The 19,078-nt window shown below is 41.7% G+C and overlaps 1 protein-coding gene across 1 annotated transcript in view; it reads left to right on the top strand.

Moving 5' to 3' along the window:
• Nucleotides 1-19,078, top strand: part of LOC119382555 (fatty acyl-CoA reductase 1-like) — a 31,584-nt gene that overhangs the window by 2,168 nt on the left and 10,338 nt on the right. The window contains exons 2-12 of the mRNA XM_049412160.1: nt 364-461; nt 6,071-6,187; nt 6,391-6,566; nt 6,767-6,839; nt 7,800-7,906; nt 11,615-11,792; nt 14,043-14,087; nt 14,531-14,649; nt 15,881-16,175; nt 17,110-17,322; nt 18,680-18,807. Of these exons, the coding sequence (XP_049268117.1) occupies nt 364-461; nt 6,071-6,187; nt 6,391-6,566; nt 6,767-6,839; nt 7,800-7,906; nt 11,615-11,792; nt 14,043-14,087; nt 14,531-14,649; nt 15,881-16,175; nt 17,110-17,322; nt 18,680-18,807 (1,549 nt within the window). The remainder of the gene's footprint in view (nt 1-363; nt 462-6,070; nt 6,188-6,390; nt 6,567-6,766; nt 6,840-7,799; nt 7,907-11,614; nt 11,793-14,042; nt 14,088-14,530; nt 14,650-15,880; nt 16,176-17,109; nt 17,323-18,679; nt 18,808-19,078) is intronic.

The following is a 19,078-nucleotide window of genomic DNA, read 5'->3' as shown; positions in this document are numbered from 1 at the left end:
TGCGCAGTCGTTCTACTCAGCTCTTTTCTTCATCTGTTATGCTTCGGTGTGCTTACTAATGATATGCATGACTGTTATAGAAGCGTGGGAAGTTATCTTTACTGTTGAAACATAGGAACCTTCACTTAACAAAATTTTCAGTTTAAGGAAGTTCTTCTCCGTAAGTACAGCTTCCTGATATCAAGGTTTGACTGTACGTATTGGAGCGTATGCTTCCAGTTTGAGCATGTTTGTGTCTGAATAACAATGTGTTCTAAGATGTATGTAGTGTGCTTCACCATGCCCTGAGCCCCAGGTAGCACTTTTGATTATGCGGTCGCATTTTAACTTCTAATGTGGTAATGCTGTCTCTGCCTCCAATAGCAACACCAGCCATGAGTGACACCGATGAATTAGCTGTCCAAGAATTCTACGAAGGAAAAAGTGTGCTCATCACGGGGGTGACAGGCTTCCTTGGTAAGGTATGCATTTGACTTTGAATACCTCCTCTTTAGCATGCTCTTCTTGTAATGTGATCTGCCTGTGAAATTGACATACTGCTCCCGACTTCTCAGTGCACTGATTGTGACAATGTATCTTCAGTGGAGGTGTGACAATGTAACGTCGCTGCTCTGTGTCGACTTTGTTCAATTCAATGTTTTATTTATCCTTCACTGAAAGAAAGGAGCAGTCACAAAAAGCTACTGCAATGTGTAGCTTGACGGTGTGACAGCCCCGTTAGAATGACAGCAATGGACAGTGCGTAAGACAAAAAAAATAATAAGACATAGCACATGAGAGTGCACAATAAGTGAACTGGGTGACTAATTTCAGAATTTCTTAATGTAATTATTGCAGTGGCAAAGTTAAATATTAAGATATAATGTTGTTGCCATAGTAATAGTGCACCAGAAAATTTGTGAAGATTTCTTTTTTTGTATACTGGGTTGCTGTGGAGGCCTAGTGGTTAGAGTGCTCAGCTGTTGACCCGAAAGACGATGCGGGTTTGATCCCTGCCGCAGCGGTTGCGTTTGAATGGAATCAAGATGCTAGAGAACTGAGTATTAAGCGATTTCAGTGCACAATAAAGAACCCCAGGCGGTCTAAATTGTCCAGAGCCCTCCACTACAGCGTCTTTCATAGCCTGAGGTGTTCTAGGGCATTAAACCCCACAAACCCACCGACCTTTCTTGTTTACTATTTCTGAAACTTCATTTGAAATTATTTTGGTAAAGAAGTGCCGGTTTCTTGCTTTATATTGTATCAATTAACCTAGAGCCAAGGCATAATGGAGCCATGCCAAATACAGTGGAAAGGATTTGGGATAATGTTTGCAGTTTTTTGCAAGGAACATGAGATATATACTTTGTTATTAAATGTGGCTTTATTATGTTAAATGTAAGTGCTATGTCGTATAAGCTGTACTAACCACAAAAGCAGACAAATTGTATTAATTTTAATAAGGCAATAATTGTATTAAGTGTCATGCGGCACTCTAATCACATTTATTGTGTGCATAAGGCAGGGTCTATAAGCCACTACAAAAATGAGAAGGTCGAATGAAAGTGGAGACATGCAAAATGGTGGCAGTTTGGGCAAGTTGGTGCTGCATAACATTTTCTGGGATTTTCGTGCAACTCTGCAACGGAGAAGGAACTAGAAAAATAAGAGACAGAGGACAAGGGTGGCACCACACCTGTATACTGTCTCCTTACTTTAATTTTAGTTCCTTCTCTCTTTCTGAGTCATGTGCTAATTCTGGGAAGCGTTATGTACTATCGTGATCGGTATGAGCTACAACACGTGAGCGCATGGCCGAGCACACTGCAAGGTTGTACGGTGGCGCCGATCATGTCATATTTTCGAGTTACTGAGAGAGGGGTTGGCTGTTCCTGTGAGTGTACATCGCCCCAACTTGCTTGTGTTCATCCTCGCCCTCCTTTAATTGAAGGAACTTCTTGCCATTTATTTTGCTCATTCAGTCTGTCTTTATGGAAGAAAAATGCGAAGTTTGGCTGTCAAGCCATGGCGACAGTTATCATTTTTGATGCTGATATCCCCACAGGGCAAAATTAGGACTAGCGTGAAGGCAAGTGGAGGCGATACACACTCTCAGGAACAGTAACACCCTCCCCTGATAACTCGAAAACATGTCGCAATCGGCGCCACCGTACAGTGCACTTGGCCATGCACTCCCGCAGTATAGCTCATACTGAGTACGATAGTACAGACATGCAGGCTATGTGTGACAGAAAGATTGTTCACTCTTTGTCTGATACACTTACTGTCCTAACTTCTTTTGTGAAACCTCTATCGATACTCTGCTAGCAATATTTACACATTGAAAATGTCATTTTCAAATGTTTAACATCTCTGTAAAGCATTGGAAGCAAAGTTATATTGGCTAGGACCAGGATACCAAGGCTTTCCGTGTCTTAGCTTTACTAATGATTTGGCACTGCTGGACAAAGACTGTTTATCTGTAGTCTCTAAACAGTGCTACCTGTAAGTCCTGTTGCAGCAGATATTATTCGACACATAGAAATAATATACCCCTGGACAAAAGGTTTCTGCATTCTTATTTCTTTTGCAACTGGTGCAGACAGGTGCAGAACATTCCAAAAGCAGAACTTGTAAACTAATTTGATTATATAAATAAATTTTGTCACATATATTTACTGAACAGTAGCAGTTCCAGCCATTTGTTTCTCAAATGTTGTAACCTGAATTGTTACACAAGATGACAACACGATTATAGAATGATTACAATGTGATTACAGTAGGGTGCATCCCATCAGCTCTCTCCTCAATGTAATAAACCTGAGCTACATCTTATGAGAGCACAGCTAATGCCTCCCCCAATCCCCATTTTTTGTATATTAGAAATTGATTCATAGCTCTCTACTCATTCTTCTGCTTTATAGAGTTCCTTGTAGTGAGCAGCTGCAGAAATGAATACTGCCGCGGCTACACGAAACTCTTCAGCAGACAGTCTAGCAATGTCAGCTGTCCCATTTTTCGTCGTGTACAAGGCAGGTTGGAAAAGCGAGCCTAAGTTTGTTCGTCTTGCTGCTTTCATGTCAACCCATATGAAAGCGCAGCTGTCAAGTGGGGTTGTCGTCAAACCCTTCGTAGAATCCCAGAACAGATGCTCATTTATTGTGTGTCCTTTTTTTTAATGTATGATGTAGTCTCGAAACGCCAACCCAAGTTTACGTACATTTTGACGCTCATTTGCATACGAAGAAGCAGCTGTCACGCTTGTTTAGCTTTTTTTTTTTTCATCCTGTACCTCGAAATACTTGGCACTTGGCAAATTTTTATCTTTTGTCTTGCATGCTTCATGATTAGTATGACATGAGAATCATGTATTCCTGCAAAAGTGAGATTGAAAACAGTTTATTGTGTAGTTATGGCTATGGCCTTCATTTCTGTGTATTGTCTTGTTTTCCTTAAATATTTACATCTTTATACTTGTTGTGTATAATTTATAAACCTTCTTACCTGATCACCTAGTGTCCCACCCAGCTTAGCTCATTAAGGATGGTGAAAAAATAGGAAAGGCTTGCAAGAACTAATCTTCTTTATTTATTTATTTTTGCTAGTTATTCTGATGTTAATATAAAGCAAGACCATGGGAAACATTACTTTCAGGAAGGTTAAGTTTACTAGAAAAAAAATTTTTTTAAGCTGTAACAATGGTGGGCTTGCTTGCACGCATATGAATTGAGGTATGTCTCATCGCTGTAGTCTGAGGCCAGTTTACAGAGGCTGAACTGTCACGGTTGCCAGCGCTTTCCCAAACACAACTTAAATCATTCAGTCATACCACAGGGGATGCCATTCTGAAATAGACAAGTGGCAAGAAGCCAGAAAGTCTATGCTTCAAGTTTCAGTTTTCAACAGATCCCTTGACCTATCTGATATTACTTACAACAAGCACAAAATGAGTATGTGCTATCTGAAAGAAGCATGGAGCAGGACAAAAGTGCACATCTTCAGGCCTTCATGAAAAATATTAAAGTGCTGAACGAGCTGGTCTCGTTGCTCATCCTTTTTGCAAGTATGCACTTGATAAGCATAGCCTGACTTCAATCCCTAAATGGTAGGAGCGTGCGAATAGTGAAATTTAGAATCAAATCGAATACGAATTGAATAGTGATCATAACAAATCGAGTATGAATACATATCGAATACTGTTAGAATAGTTTTCGAATAGTAAGGCAACTATTTTCAAGACAAGCCTACAATTCTACAACTTTTTATTTCAAACAAATATTCAGAAACTAACAAAGTAACATTACCATTACATTTAATCAACAAAAGATACCACAATTATGTAAACTGATGTAAGCTCATATACAGTAGCGACGAGAGCCTTCGAGGTATTTTTAACTGTAGCGTGAATTAACTGTAGGGTGTAGAATAAATTCCAGTATTCGAGATGGTACATTGTTACCAGCTTTTAAACAGCACTAAGACCTAAAAGTTAAATAATATCTCAACAGTGAACATCATGAATCTTATGATAACATTAGTGGATTGAGGACACATTTGCTTCGGTGACACTGGAGCTTAAAAGCAAAAATTTCTTTATCCAGTGATGAGTAAAGCTTCGCAATTCCCGTAAAAGCTTGGCCTGTGTGCATCTTGGTAATTCATTAATTAAAAGAACAAAAAATGATCTTTCGCTCTTTCAGCGTGTTGTTCCTCTGGGGTTTTCCCGTCGGTGCTGATCTCTCAAAAAATATTCTATGAATATTCGGTAGTTCGAATATCACTGTTCGATTCGAGTACCAAATCAAATAAAACGTCATTTGATTCATTATTCGAAATTCTCAAATATTTGCACACCCCTGCTAAATGGTTTAAGAAACCAAGTCTGTAGATACCTAAATACAAGTTGCAACACTGTGTCTGACACAACCAAATGAACTGAACAGACAATTAGGCCAGGGAAAGTATAGAGGATGTTAATTGTCTTTTTTAACTGTAGTGTACTAACAGCGACATAAATTGAAGTGAATTGAAGTTGACAAAGAATCACCCTAGCTTCTGTGGTATAAGGTGCCCTAAGCTTTGATGGTGGCACACCTTTGAATGATTGTTGCTTTATTAAGTACCAGTAATGGAAACTTTGTTCAGTTCACCGTTATTTCTTTTGTTGGCACTACTTTGGCAGTGAGCACTGTGTTGAAACTATTGAGTGCGATTGCACATGCCGTTTTTGTAATGGTGTAAAAATCATTGAAGCATTTATGTTTATTCATCTACCAAGGTCTTGCTCGTGATGCACACTAACTTGTCGTCTCAGCAGAGAAAGAAGAAAGGACTAAAAATAGAAATTGTTTCATTTACTTAAATTAGATAAAGATACCACTGCTTATTTACATGACTTAGTTTATGGCTTGTAGTTTGTGCTTTTTTGCTTTTTGCCCTGAAACACACGAGACATATATGGAGGCCACCGCAAAACTGCGGATTACTCAGAGGCAGCTGTTGTTATCAGTTGAACGACAAACCCTTCAGCTTATCTCTGGCACCTTTCACGATTGCAAATGGAACAAAGACAAGGACACAGATTGTTGGATAACAAATGTCTCTTAGCACCCCAGCACAAGTACATTTCAGGCCATTGCCCTTTACTTTTTATATTTTACATGCTGGGATGTTGAGTGCAACTTGTGTGAGGGTCAATGTCATATTTACTTTGCAGATGAAATATTAATTTCCTATATTAGAGAAAGACATCAAACATTGTCTTGTGTCAATGATGAAAAGCTGCTGAACAGGGTATGTCACTGAAACCATAGTTTCAACAACTTGTGTGCTCCCTGACAAAGACAAGTCCCCTTCTTGAAACATTGGTGCCAGCAACGTTCCTTGTTTAACAACTTTTCATCACTTCAGGCCTTCATCTTCTTCCAAACAACTGTCTTGTTTCAGTTTTTTGTGACAATGTAACTTAAAGGCAAAATGGATCCGCCTTGTGAAGTGTTGCATTTGTCTCATTCATTTCTGGTTTTTCCACCAATTACAATACTCTAGTGCACACTTGAAGCTTAGACCTTTACATCCTTTACATTTCCAGATCCTCCTTGAGAAGCTGCTGCGTTCCTGCCCAGGGATTAAGCAAATATTTCTCTTGATACGGCCAAGAAAAGGATGCAAATCGAAAGAACGACTGTCTTCACTGCTCAGAGCTGAGGTACTGGTACACCCATTTTCTTACTACTTTTGGCATGTTTTCTTTTTTTTTTTTTTTTGGCACTCCTCTATCAACATAGCATGTATACGTATAAACTATTAAGCCCGTTCATTCACTGTTTAAATAACCAGTACATGTTGCTTATCACAGGCACGCATGCCCACTGCGGTTTTTTTTTTTTTTTTTTTTTCTGTACATTCCAGTGTTTTGAGCATGTTCATCGTGAACATGCTGAGGCACTGGAAAAGCTGGTGGCTGTCGATGGAGACCTGACAGAGCCTGGGCTAGGTCTGCAGCCTGCCGACTATGAGCTTCTCACGCGGGAGGTGTCAGTGGTCTTCCATTCAGCAGCAACCATCAAGTTCAACGAAACGCTTAGGTGGGACCCTCGACAGCTGTCTTCCTGTCATGAGTCTGCTTTCATTTATCACTAGTGATGCTGTGACTAGACTATGCAAGTTTTTTTAATGATTTAGTCTGTTTGGAACAACATGCATAAAATAAGATACAGTACTATGTTTCTTTGCCCTGTCTGTTTGTAGCTTGTTCTATTGCTTATGATTCTTATGTACTTTACAGGCAAGCTGTAGAAATGAATATGGAAGGAACTAGGAAAGTGCTCAAGCTTTGCCATGAAATGAAGAAGCTCCAGGCAAGTCTCCTTGGTTTATGACACAGCAGAGCAGTGCTAGTCAAGCCACCTATCAACCTTTTCTTTCTTAATTTTATTGAGGGTGAAGTAAATTGTGCCCAGTTTCATTTAGAATTGCCTCCTTAAATGTCAACATACACAGGAGGCATGGGCTCTTTCAGTGCTCAAGAACCAGTGGCCGATCCAGGCGATTCCCCTTCCCTTCAGGGCCTGTCGTCCACATCCTTTAGTAAGGCGATGACTGAGGCTAGTTGGTTCATGTCGACCTCTTGCATATGCGCTATTTTTAAAGGCTAACTACGAAGAAGACACAGGCACAGTGGTGGACAGGACAAAGCGCAACTTTCAACTGTTTATTTCGTGCGTTCACATATATATGTCAAGTACAAGGCACACGTCAGAGTGATAAAAACACAGCACCCTCGCCTACACAACTTCTATTTTTTGCGTTTTCATCACGAGATTCACTTCTGCAAAAGATAATTGTATTGGACAACATGCTGACGCAATTTTCGTCACCGCACTCCCTCCCCCCCCCTCCCAAAGACGGCACCTGGATCCGCCCCTTTCAAGAACAGAAATGAAGTTATGCATTTGAAGACAATCTAGTAGCATTTGTTCAGTTGACTTTCACAGCCAGTGTAATGATGACTGCCATTTAGTGGAAGGTTAAGCAAACAAGACTTGAGACACTCTTTCTATGTGCATCTTATATGCTAAAATCAATGTGGTGGGGTTTTAGTGCTTGCGACCAATTGTCATTTCACTTATCCATATTTTCTGATTTACTAATTTTAATGGCTGGTGTTCTTGCTTTTTAGACTAAAGTGCAGTTTCTGAAGATGGCGCTAACCATTTAGTATAGGGTTCATTCTTGACAAGCTCTAAATCTGAGCCCTATCTAAAATGCATATTCTCCATGGCATGCGAAATGCAAATGAGTGTCCTTTTTGTTTTCAGGCTGTAGTACATGTTTCCACTGCATATTGCAATTGTGACTGCAAGAAGCTAGATGAACGAATATATCCATCGCACATACACCCTCAAGATATTATCTCCTGTACAAAGTAAGTATATTTCATTGTGTTACAGCGTTATCTTTAATAAGAAGAGTCTGTTACTTTTGCTATATTTTTGCTATATTTTTTTCCTAGGTAAACACAAAAGGGCATTTTAATAATTGCATGAAATATGAAGCTTATGTGCAAATCTTTGTGGAATAAAAAATTAAACATTGTCATTGAATTGGATGGTTTTGATAATGTTCATTTCACAAGTTGACCAAAAAGCAAATCTGTTTATTGACTTATGATATCATGTCAGCAAGATAACTGTGTGCATTCTAAATGAGCTCCTTAGGCATAGTTTTTATATATATCTGCATTTACTGTGATAAAGGCAGCAGTGAATACACAAAATGCACAAGTTTTGCATAGCTTTTTCAGCATCCAATTTCATTTACCTAAAATGCATATACTGTGTATGTGCTCACAACATAAAGTCTTGATGGCTGAATTGTGGGCTCTTGCAAAAACTGGGGCTAGACTAGACTTTTGCTTGACTCGCCTGCTTTTTTGCTTGAGGCCCTTCTCTTCATTTTTATAGTGATTAATTTCAAAGTTGTAGCACAATCACAATTTGCTCATAGACATTGGTGTTCGGAATACAGGATGTCCTCGCAAATAAATTCAACAGTGTGTTGCTGCACAGCACCATAGGTCATGTATAAGCCTTAAAGGTGTACTGACACAAAATTTCACAGCCAAGACAGCCTGCAGTATTGATTCCCGTGAACATGCGTATATCATCTACCAAATCTCAACGGCAAATATAGCTTGAGAGGTAATTTATATGAATTTTGAAGTTCGCGTGCGCGATGTAGCACTATACACCACACCTCACAGCATTGACATCATCTAAAGTGACCTGAAGGTGACCGCCAACTTCTGAGGTGTCACCACAGCAGCCGAGCTCCAAGCTGGCGCAGCTAGTATGATGACGTCATAGTCACCATTGCACCTTTGCCACACTTGTGCCAGCAGGCTGCTATTTGGCAGCTGCTCGCAAGCCCATGTCTGCGGCGAGCGCGCAGAAAGTGGAAAAACCTCAAGAAAGTCGTTGCCACCAGACAACAATGATGACGACGACAACGATGATGACGACGACAACGATGACAGCGCAGTGCATGCGGCAGGCAGAAAAATGCCAGCAGACGGTGCAGACACCGCGGAAGTGCGTCACAATTCTGTGTGCCGTTTCACACACTAGATGGCAGTAGTTTTACCTGGCAGCTTGTCATTCTCGGAGCTCTCATTAACCGAAACTGAGACTGGTCGGTAATAAAGAGACGGTAATTAATTCTCTGTTGCGCGCTGCAGTAAGCGATGTGCCGTGTTATGACTAATAGGCCTCCAGCAACATATTGCAGCACAAAAATGCCAAACCAAAATTTTTATGTCAGTACCCCTTTAATGAGAGCCGTTGCAGTGGCTTAGTGGTTACAGTACTCAGCTGCTGACCCGAAAGACGCGGGTTTTATCCCGGGCACAGCGGTCGCATATTGATGGAGGCGAAATGCTAGAGGACCATGTACTGTGCAATGTCAGTGTATGCTCCGTGCAATGTCAGTGCGGGTGAAATTATCTGGAGCCCTCCACCACGGCGTGCCTTGTAATCATATAGTGGTTTTGGCTCATAGAAGCCCTGAGATATCATTAAACCATAACAAGTTCCCACTGGCAGCAAGTTGAATAACAAAAATGGGTCCCTCAGTCAATTCTTCTCGTTGAGTTCATAGCAAGGGTCTCGATTCTGACCAGTTTGATGCCTTAAAGTAGCACGCAAGGGCTTATTGGTTAACTTCATGCCCTTAAGTTCCACACATTATGTGATGTTATAGGGCAAAAAGAATGTTGCACATTTGACGCCATGGCCATGTGTGGTGTTGGCTAAGACTGCCAGGCTTACACATAGTACATAAATACTAGAGCTGTGCGAATAGCAAAATTTTGATGCGAAGCAAATTCGGATATTGAAGTGTGAGTGCGAATCGAATCGAATATTTTTCTAATACTTCGAAGCGAAATCAGAAAAAAAAGTTAGAGAGGATTCCTAAGCATATTCTTTTGAGATAGCAACATGAAAGTGTTTCTTTTCGCTAGGTTGATGATGCACTGGTGGGGTGGTCTTTCATAGTTGTCTTATCAAGAATGAGGCAATGTAGAGGCTGAATTGTATTTTATGTACATGATTTGGTGCAACCAAAGTGTTGCCGACAACAGCTTTACACGTGATAGGCAAAGATGCCATTTCCTCAGCCTCTCCTCCTCTTTCAACATCTGTGGAAGTCCAACTGATGTGGCGGACAAGGATGTGCTCCCTTCAAGTCCGGAGTTCCAAATCTGCCTCGTAGACGTCGATATATAAGAACATCTGAAATTTCGGAAGCTAAGAAGCTTTGGCTTCCGATTTTTCGGACTTCCTGCCCAAATTTCAGGTCCGAAACAGGATTAATTGAGCCCCCACCTCTGCCACATCTTTCATCTCCATGTTGGAACCAGCGTTTTCTTGAGTTAATACATTTGCGACCGTAGCAGAGCTTGAAAGGCAGCTTTGCCGCAATACCGGGGTGTGATGAGGTGAAGCATATTGAAAATCTAGGGACCACTTTTAATTGCACGTTGACTGTGTCTTGGCAAAGTTCGACCGTAACGGAGCTTGAAACGCAGCTTTGCCGCAATACCAGGGTGTGATGAGGTGAAGCATATTGAAAATCTAGGGACCACTTTTAATCGGACGTTGACTGTGTCTTGGCAAAGTTCGACCGTAAAGGAACTTGAAAGGCAGCTTTGCCGCACTACGAGAGTGTAATGTGGCGAAGCATATTGAAAATCTGAAGGGGTAACTTTTCACTCGGCCGTTGACTGTATTTGTTTTTGGGGAGTTCGAATAGTAAAATTTCAGTGCTAATCGAATCGAATAGCAAACACTATTCGGGAAATATTCGAAATTTCGAATATTCGCACACCCCTAATAAATACTTAATAAATTGCACGGAGGGGGAGCAGCTGCTGCCATAGCACAATGGTTGTAGACTACACAAGTAGTGTAGAGATTGTGGGTTTGTCTCTCACTGGTGGCAGGGTGTTAGAGTGCAGCTCATAAGCGTCCGTTCATACATTGAGGGTCGACATGCCTCATCCACCGTAACAGAGAGAATGAACACAGCAAAAGATTAAAGCAAGCGCGGAGAGGATGACGAAAGGGTGAGGAGAAAAGCAGAGTGCTGCACGAGAGTACAAGGTGCCTCCATAGCTTGCACTTTGTGCCTCTAAAGTAGAGACATTCACGTTGTCGAGATCAAAGCTCATCGCTGCTGCCAAAGGACCTGTGAAATGAAAACACACATACGGCTGTGCTCAGGTTTCACATTAAGGAGTATCATAATCAGTGGTATTTTTTTATCCACTTTTAGTTTCCTTGTTCTCATAATTACACACTTATCACTACAAATAGCGTCCCCCATGCTTTACCTTGGCTTCATTAGCTGTTGCCTTTTTATAGCCTTGCCTTAACAATGTAGTGTTTGTTGCCCCTCAAGTTAAAAAGCAGTAGACATTGAAAGGCTGTAAAATAGCCATGAAGCCTTCTCTCTCTCTCTCTCTCTCTCTCTGTGTGTGTGTGTGTGTGCACGTGTGTGTTACACTGTGGTTAATCTTTTTGCTTATGCTGCATCACAACCCACCAACATGTTGTGACATTTGTTGCCCTCCCAGGTGGATGGAAGAGGGCATGCTGGCTGCACTGACCCCTCAGCTGCTACGTTCAAAGCCCAACACCTATGTTCTGGCCAAATTCTTGAGCGAGTCCCTGGTTGCCGAAGAAGGTGGTGACTTACCTGTAGCCATTGTGCGACCGTCCATTGTGGCTGCATCATGGAAGGAGCCATTTCCTGTGAGTGGTCTTTTGGAATTGGTGTTCAGCTCAAGGGCAGGGGTTTATGCACATTGCATTTATCAGGTACTACACCCACCACGGTGGTCTAGTGGTTACGGTACTCGACTGCTGACCCAAAGGTCACGTGATTGAATCCCAGCCACGGTGGCTGCATTTTCGATGGAGGTGAAAATGCTTGAGGCCCGTGTAGTTCTATTTAGGTGCACGCTAAAGGACCCCGACTGGTCAAAATTTCTGGAGCCCTCCGCTACAGCGTCCCTCATAAACATATCGTGGTTTTGGGATGTTAAACCCCAACAACTATTATTACTGGGATGAGGGTGTTACCATAAGTACCCTAATAGTGAGCACAACCATAATTCCTTACAGGTTACATGTCTTTTTTTTTAATGGTGTACTAGACCTCTGTATGAAAGAAAAGAAGCAACACACATGTTAGTCTCCTAAGCTGACACATATGCAAAAATGGCAAATGGTTTGTCTTCTACATGAGATTGTTAACATTGTCAACTTGAATACGAAATCGTTAACATCATTGCCAGAGAAGTCCTCCAATGCTTGTCCTAGGTAGATTCACGATTTGCCTTTTAAAAATTTGACAATCTTACATATTTTTTTCTTTCACTATGGTTTGAACAGTCTGCTCGACACACAAGTTTGCAGTCAGGTGCAACTTCTTAACCAGTTCCAATCATGTCAGAATGTGATCTAAAATGCAGGAGCACTTGTGTTGGAAGACGAATTGCTTGCTAAATGTTGGATGCTAACATTGTGTCAAAGATTATTTGGTCTGCATGGCAAGAAGATAACAATTTTGTCCACTTAAAGGGCCCCTCACCAGGTTTGACAATTTTGAGCTAACGAGCGCAATGCATACACTGGGCGTTCACGATCACGTCTGCCAAAATTTGCAACGCTACGCGCCGCGGAAATGGGTCAAATTTCAAGGTGAACGCTGCTTCCCTTCCTCTCGCGGGCGCGCGCTTTAGAGAATGAGGGGATGACGTACATGAGAAAATGGCCCTACGTAGATGGTAGTGCTGTGACGTCGCTCCTCTACGTAGACGACTGTGCTCTGACGTCGCCAACAGTAGCACGTGACACTGCGATAATTATTTGACGCGACATGTGTAGTTTGTGTAATTTGTTGCTTGAATAGAATAATAAAACTGGAGAGAAATAATGAGACACACAAAGGGAATGTGTGCGTCTCTTTCATTTTTTTTTTTGTGAATTGCAGCGAGATGCGGGGCTAATGTGCCTCCCTTTCCCATGCGTTCGTGTCCCCGCGGTTAGCGCATCGAGCAGACGCCAGCCCTGGAAACGAAAGTAATGTTCTGGCGCGTTCGAGCACTCATTATGCTCATTTATTCTACCGCGTCCAAGTAAACGTTAATTCGGCACAGGCTTATGATACCGCCACTCTCGTGCCCGTACAAATGTCTCAACTTTCATGCCCGTCCCGCAGAAACAGGCAGTATACCACAGAGAACGCCGACAAAACGCCCACGGCCGCTACATAAAAAAAAGGTAGCGGCCGTGCAACGCCGCTCGCGTGCTCGGGCTGGCTCGGGCACGTCATGCGCACGTGACCGTGCATGCGCATGACGTGTTCATGCGTATGTGCCAAGTGAAGAGGGCAGGGAAGGGATTTGGCTTGCTAAGGCTACACGGGGCGAGTGGCAAGGGTTTGAAACTCGCCTCCTCTCATCATGGTTTCGCGCCGCTACAAATTATTGTTTTTCTCAGCTCGTAATGAACCGATTTGAAAAATTCTTGCGGCATACTGCTCCTCATTTGGCACGCAACAACTTCCAGCGTCTAACTAAAATTTGCTCTGTGGCCTGGTGAGGGGCCCTTTAATATGGGTAAGGTTGAAGTTGCCGGCTGCTACTATGATCACTTTCAAATATTTGACTTCTATAGGTTCACGAAATGTGTCAGGTAATCTGAAGTGGCACTTGGCAGTTGAGAGTGTTTGATGCCATTGAGTAATGGAAATGTGTACCAGGACCTAATGATTAGCCTGAATTTATCTTCTTTTTTTTTAATGAACTATTATAAAATACTGTTTCACTGTATATGAAGGTGTCAGAGCAAAGTATATTAAATTTTCTGCGGTACATTCCTGCCAGGAATTTAGAAAACTGTACTGCAAAGCCTTACAGTGGAATGCGATATTGTTGTGCGTATAATTCTTGCCTGGCAAACTTACAATACAGATTTTCTTTTCATTCTTTCTTTCAGGGCTGGGTTGATGCATTAAATGGATCTACAAGTCTGCTGGCCTCTGTAAGACACTTCTCTCATTTTAAGGAGAAAGTGCAATACATTTGGTTGTACTAACGTAATTCTGCAGTCACAAACTTTTGGTGTTTTCTTGTAATTCATGTTTATTATCTTTCACTGCATTTTCTCTTTTGCTGTGGCACTTCTTCGTCACCATTAACTCTCAAAAGCCTACAGGTGGCAACTGTTGAGCTGGTATATTTTCTTTTGCATTGACCCATGCATGGCCTGTACTGTATGCTAATCATGTGCAAATCTCGTTAGGTAAATGATAAAAGATTTTGGCAGCTTTTTCTGTTGTAAAGCATTCCTTTCGTTGTGTCTTGTTCGAACTTGCCATTTTGTACATGTAGCTTATTTTAAAGGCACTTAACGAAAAAAACTGTTGCTTTGTGTGGTGCATGCTTTGGAAAAGAGATGTTGAGTGGTTGTTATTTCTTGTGCAGTGTGCATCTGGTGTGATGACAACCATAGTGACCGACGTCAAAGGCATTGCTGACATTGTGCCCGTGGACATTGTGGCCAACCTGTTAATTGTGGTTGCTTGCCAAACTGCAGCTAAACGGTAATTTTCATTGCCTGTTATTCACTGAACAATAGAACTATTTTCAGCTAAACCTCGACCTAATGATGCCGGTAAAATCTGTATTCTATTTTGTTGATTTCAAAACTTAATTATATTGAAATTGGAGCTTTTGTGCAAAGCATAGTCACTGGCACTCTGTACTAATCAGCCCAAGCAAAGCCATTGCACCCATTTTGCTGTTGCAACTTGACATTGGAGCCTTGGCTGTGGCAAAATATGGCACAACACTGAATGCTGCGTTGAACAACCCGAGCCACTTGTTTTCCACTCAGTCTGATGAACATCCAACATCAAAGCCTTCACATGCCTCAAAAACAATACTGCGTCGGCTTAACAGAGGTAACAATGTGAATTACAAAACCTTACTTCATGGTGGCGACATTTTCCGTTTTATGACATAGCACACTTGTCTGCATATTCTAGCAAGACCTTGTATGTCATCATAAATTTTAGTTGCAACTACTAGTCAAAAAATGAACGGAAGCCTCGTAAGTGTATTTTATCCCAGAACATTCCAATTACGCATACATAACTTTGTGGCATTGCTTGCAGTACGTCAGGTAACTGCAAGCAGCTCCAAAAAATCTGTCTGCTGCGTAAAACTTTTTGTGGCCGTTGACTTACCGAACATGTTTTATTTGCAGTAAGAGAACCTGTTTTGATTTGCTTTCACTGAGAATTTATCTTATTCTTTAGAGAGTCCAGAATAGCTTTTCTTTTACTGCGGGATCATGTAGAACGCGCTCTATATGTGATATCTGGAAACAAGCAGTGACATCCTTTTGTCCGCTGATCGAGATTGCTTGCAGTATAGTGTTAGCCTGGTTGAAGACATCCATTTCCTGGATGGTTGTGATTGCTTCCAAGAGGTGGTTGCATTTAGTAGTCTTGTCTCTATGTCTGCTGATACTTGCCATTCAGCACACGGCAACAATAAAAATGCTAAATCCACTAAATCCGCAAAGTTTCATTGAACTGTTTTAAAGAATGAATGAGGTTCATTGATCAAGTTCGTTTAACTGAATGACCTTGGCATTAAATGCATATGAAAATCACCAGGGATTTTCTAATAGTTCATACAACTGAGAGTTTACTGTATTCGCTTTAGAGCAACCAGACACATGGGCAAGTCAGTGCAACACTAGCTGGCTGCTTGAATTGCTCGCCCTTGAGACGCGTGGTATTCGACTGTGAGTCTGAAATTCCTCAGGGCACGCCAGAGAGAGTTGGAAGCAGCTAAGGAGAAGCACTGGGAAACCATCGAGGCTCAACCACCGGCCGTGTACAACTGTGTGACAGGCTCACTGAACAAGCTGGTTGTGGGGGATGTGAAACGCTACCTGGCCAAGTTCCTGCCTCAGTATCCATTCCAAGACACCTTGAGTTGCCCCCTGTGTGGATATGACATCCAGCCGTCTCTACCAATCGGTCATGGTGTTCTTCCGAAATTACCTGCCGGCTCTCGCCGTGGACCTACTGAGCCGTTGCACAGGCCGGAGACCACGGTGAGCGCAGCTGCAGGGCAGACCTGTGCCAATACGGAGCTTAACCTGTGTTTGGACTACGTATTGAACCTACTTGTTACTGCCTAAAATGTGACACAATAAACCGCATAATGACACACGTCGTCTTATAATGGGCCATCATATGGTAATTTGAGTCTGATACTTAGCTCACAATCTCATTTGCAATAACTATTGCTGAAATCACTGAAGAATGCAGAGGTGCATGCCTAAGAGAAGGAAGGTTTGGGCCCTTCTGTAACATACTGGAAAAAAAGTGCTTCTGTATGGTAACAATCAGATGGGGAGAGGCTTTCTTGCAGGATGTTTCAGACAGTGGTGCAGCAGCCAGTCACTCACTCAGAAGAATGTCTCTATTTTCTTTCGTGCCTCTTGCTGCCGGTAGAAATTTGTGTTCACCTCTTAATTTCGTCCTTTTAGATGATCTAGTATGGAAAAATGAAAAAATATTCGGCATCATCATACAAAAAATTGTGTAAGTCAATCAGTTAATACAAGAGATCGTAAAACCAATTCATTCACATAATGAAAGCAGGTGATAAGTGTGTCAGCTGTCTGTCTTTGGCGTTGCAAGAAAAAGGGGTCTTATTTCTTCCGAGGTATATTGTCACATGAATGGATTGATTACACAATCTTTCTTTTTTACCTGATTGACTTATACAGTCTTTTGTATGATGATGTGTGCTCATGCACCCATTGCGCAGAGCACACATAAGTGATAATTTGAAATAAACGCCAGTCGGAAGTTCAGCACCAGTTCTGTCGTATCTGTTTCTTTCGTCTTCATTGTTTGTGCATTTTATGAACACTGTCATTCTCTTCCTTTTAGTGCATTTCCCATGACATGTTCAGATATGACAACCACTTTTTATGGAACCATTGTTTATTATAAGTGGTTTCTACTGCCTTGCCTTAGATACAGCGTATATTCTATCGAGCACACAAGATGGTCAGTCAGCTCAAAGTGGTGCTTCGATGGCTTCTTTTATTTTGCATCAGAATGGTGCGGTTCCTGGAGCAGTCCAAGAGTGCCATGGAAGCCGTGAGGTTCTTTACCACACAGACATGGGAGTTCTCGTCCAACAACATGCTGCTGCTTCACAGTAGGCTATCACCCTTCGACAGGCAGGTCAGCGAACATCTAGTACCATTTTCTTTTTGTTGCTTTTAATTTCAAATGATTGCTCTTTGCTTGTATTCAGCTCCTTGTGCAGACGAAAACACGGTGACAAATCTTTTTTCAGTTATATTACATCCATTTGCAGCAGAGGTTTCGTCTAGTGCAAGTGAGTACGGAGGATAACAAAATACAAGAGAGAGCGCTAACTTCCAACAAACCTCATTTGCGGAAACAGCAACAAATATACCTTTAAACGACAGCATGTTGCATGCCACTACATCACTTATTTACACTTGACAATATTAAGGCAGTTTATATCACCATTTTAAATTACAGAAAGTTTCTAAGTAAACAAATTCATCCAAAGCCCATACCATGTGCAAAGAGAGCCACTATTTACGTTAATATGCATGCCATGGTGGCATGCCATGGTGGAGTTAACTCATTTTTGGCAGTAAGAAACAGCACTTATTGCCTGTACACTGGGAGAGTGTTTTGCAGGTATGCCTTCCTCTCAATTCCGTGCCATTTTTATCAACGAGACATGGCCGGCTGATTTTGTTGATAGCATGGGCAGACCATCAATCTAGCCATCGATACAACGCGAAAACCAGAGGAAGGAGTAGCATTGGGTCGAGCGTCGCTAGGAAATCGGCCTTGCTTTCACATCTCATCATTTTTCACTGAATTAGCACAGCTCGTCTTTAATATTAGCCCACAAATGGCATTGCTTCTTATTTTTAAAGTGTGCCCGCAACACCTTTTTAAGTTATCATAATATCACGTTACTGTTAGACTCTTTCCTCATGAATCGCCTGCCACAAAATATTATTAATATGTCAAGTGTACTAGAAGAGAAACTTGGGCTAGTTGGTGGTTCATCATAGTGAAGGAAAAACAGCGCTAAAAACGGGTGAGGACTGAGGAAGGCACGACATGTGTAGTGTCTTCCTTAATCCTCGTCCGTTTTTAGCGCTGTTTTTCCTTTGCAGTGTCAAGTATAAGCAGCTGGTTGCACGAACCGAGCATTTTCTCTTTCCTTGCATTGCCATGAGTGTGTCAGAAGTTTTGGCTTTGTAGACACAATATTATTAATTTTCTACTGCATGCATTCCAATAATATTTGGTTAACACGTTCACAGGAGCCTTACCTAGAGATCTGTAATGTTTTTTATGTTTAAAACATGTTGCAGAGCCCCTTTTAGTGCCTACTAATGATGCTGCTTTGGTGAGAGCATGAATAAGCTCTAAAAGGTAGCCTTAATCAGTTTTAAAGAGTCGCAGAAATTTGTATATATGACTGATAATGTGACCAAGTCTGTGGAATTTGAATCTTTCTGCGTTTTCTTTCTGTTTTGTGTTCCAGACGTTTGACATAGACATTCGGAAGATCAACTGGGAGAGCTATTGGGAAAACTACCTTCTCGGTGTGAGACGCTACTTGTTCAAACAGGACCCTTCGACCATCCCAGAGTCTCGAAAACGACTGAAACGGTACGTTAGACTTGGTGTCAGTTGAGTCTCTTTTAGATAAACAGTAACCATTTTGTTTTCATGCACTGAGATAACTGTATAGCAAGTTTTGCTTATTGTGACCTTTAGCTACAGCACTTTGCTGTTTCATCCAGAGTCAGGCAGAAGTATCTGTAGTCTACCATGGCTCCAGGTGTAAAATATAAAAATTGTTAAAACGAATGGTATGATCTGTTGCCAGCAGAATGAAAGCACCTGAAGCACTCTATAGGGCTGATGTTTCACTCATGTC

Source organism: Rhipicephalus sanguineus, chromosome 2 (genome assembly GCF_013339695.2).
Source record: "Rhipicephalus sanguineus isolate Rsan-2018 chromosome 2, BIME_Rsan_1.4, whole genome shotgun sequence".
Lineage (NCBI taxonomy): Eukaryota > Metazoa > Arthropoda > Arachnida > Ixodida > Ixodidae > Rhipicephalus > Rhipicephalus sanguineus.
Note: the sequence above shows the minus strand (reverse complement) of the source record. Positions and strands in the feature narration are given on the sequence as shown.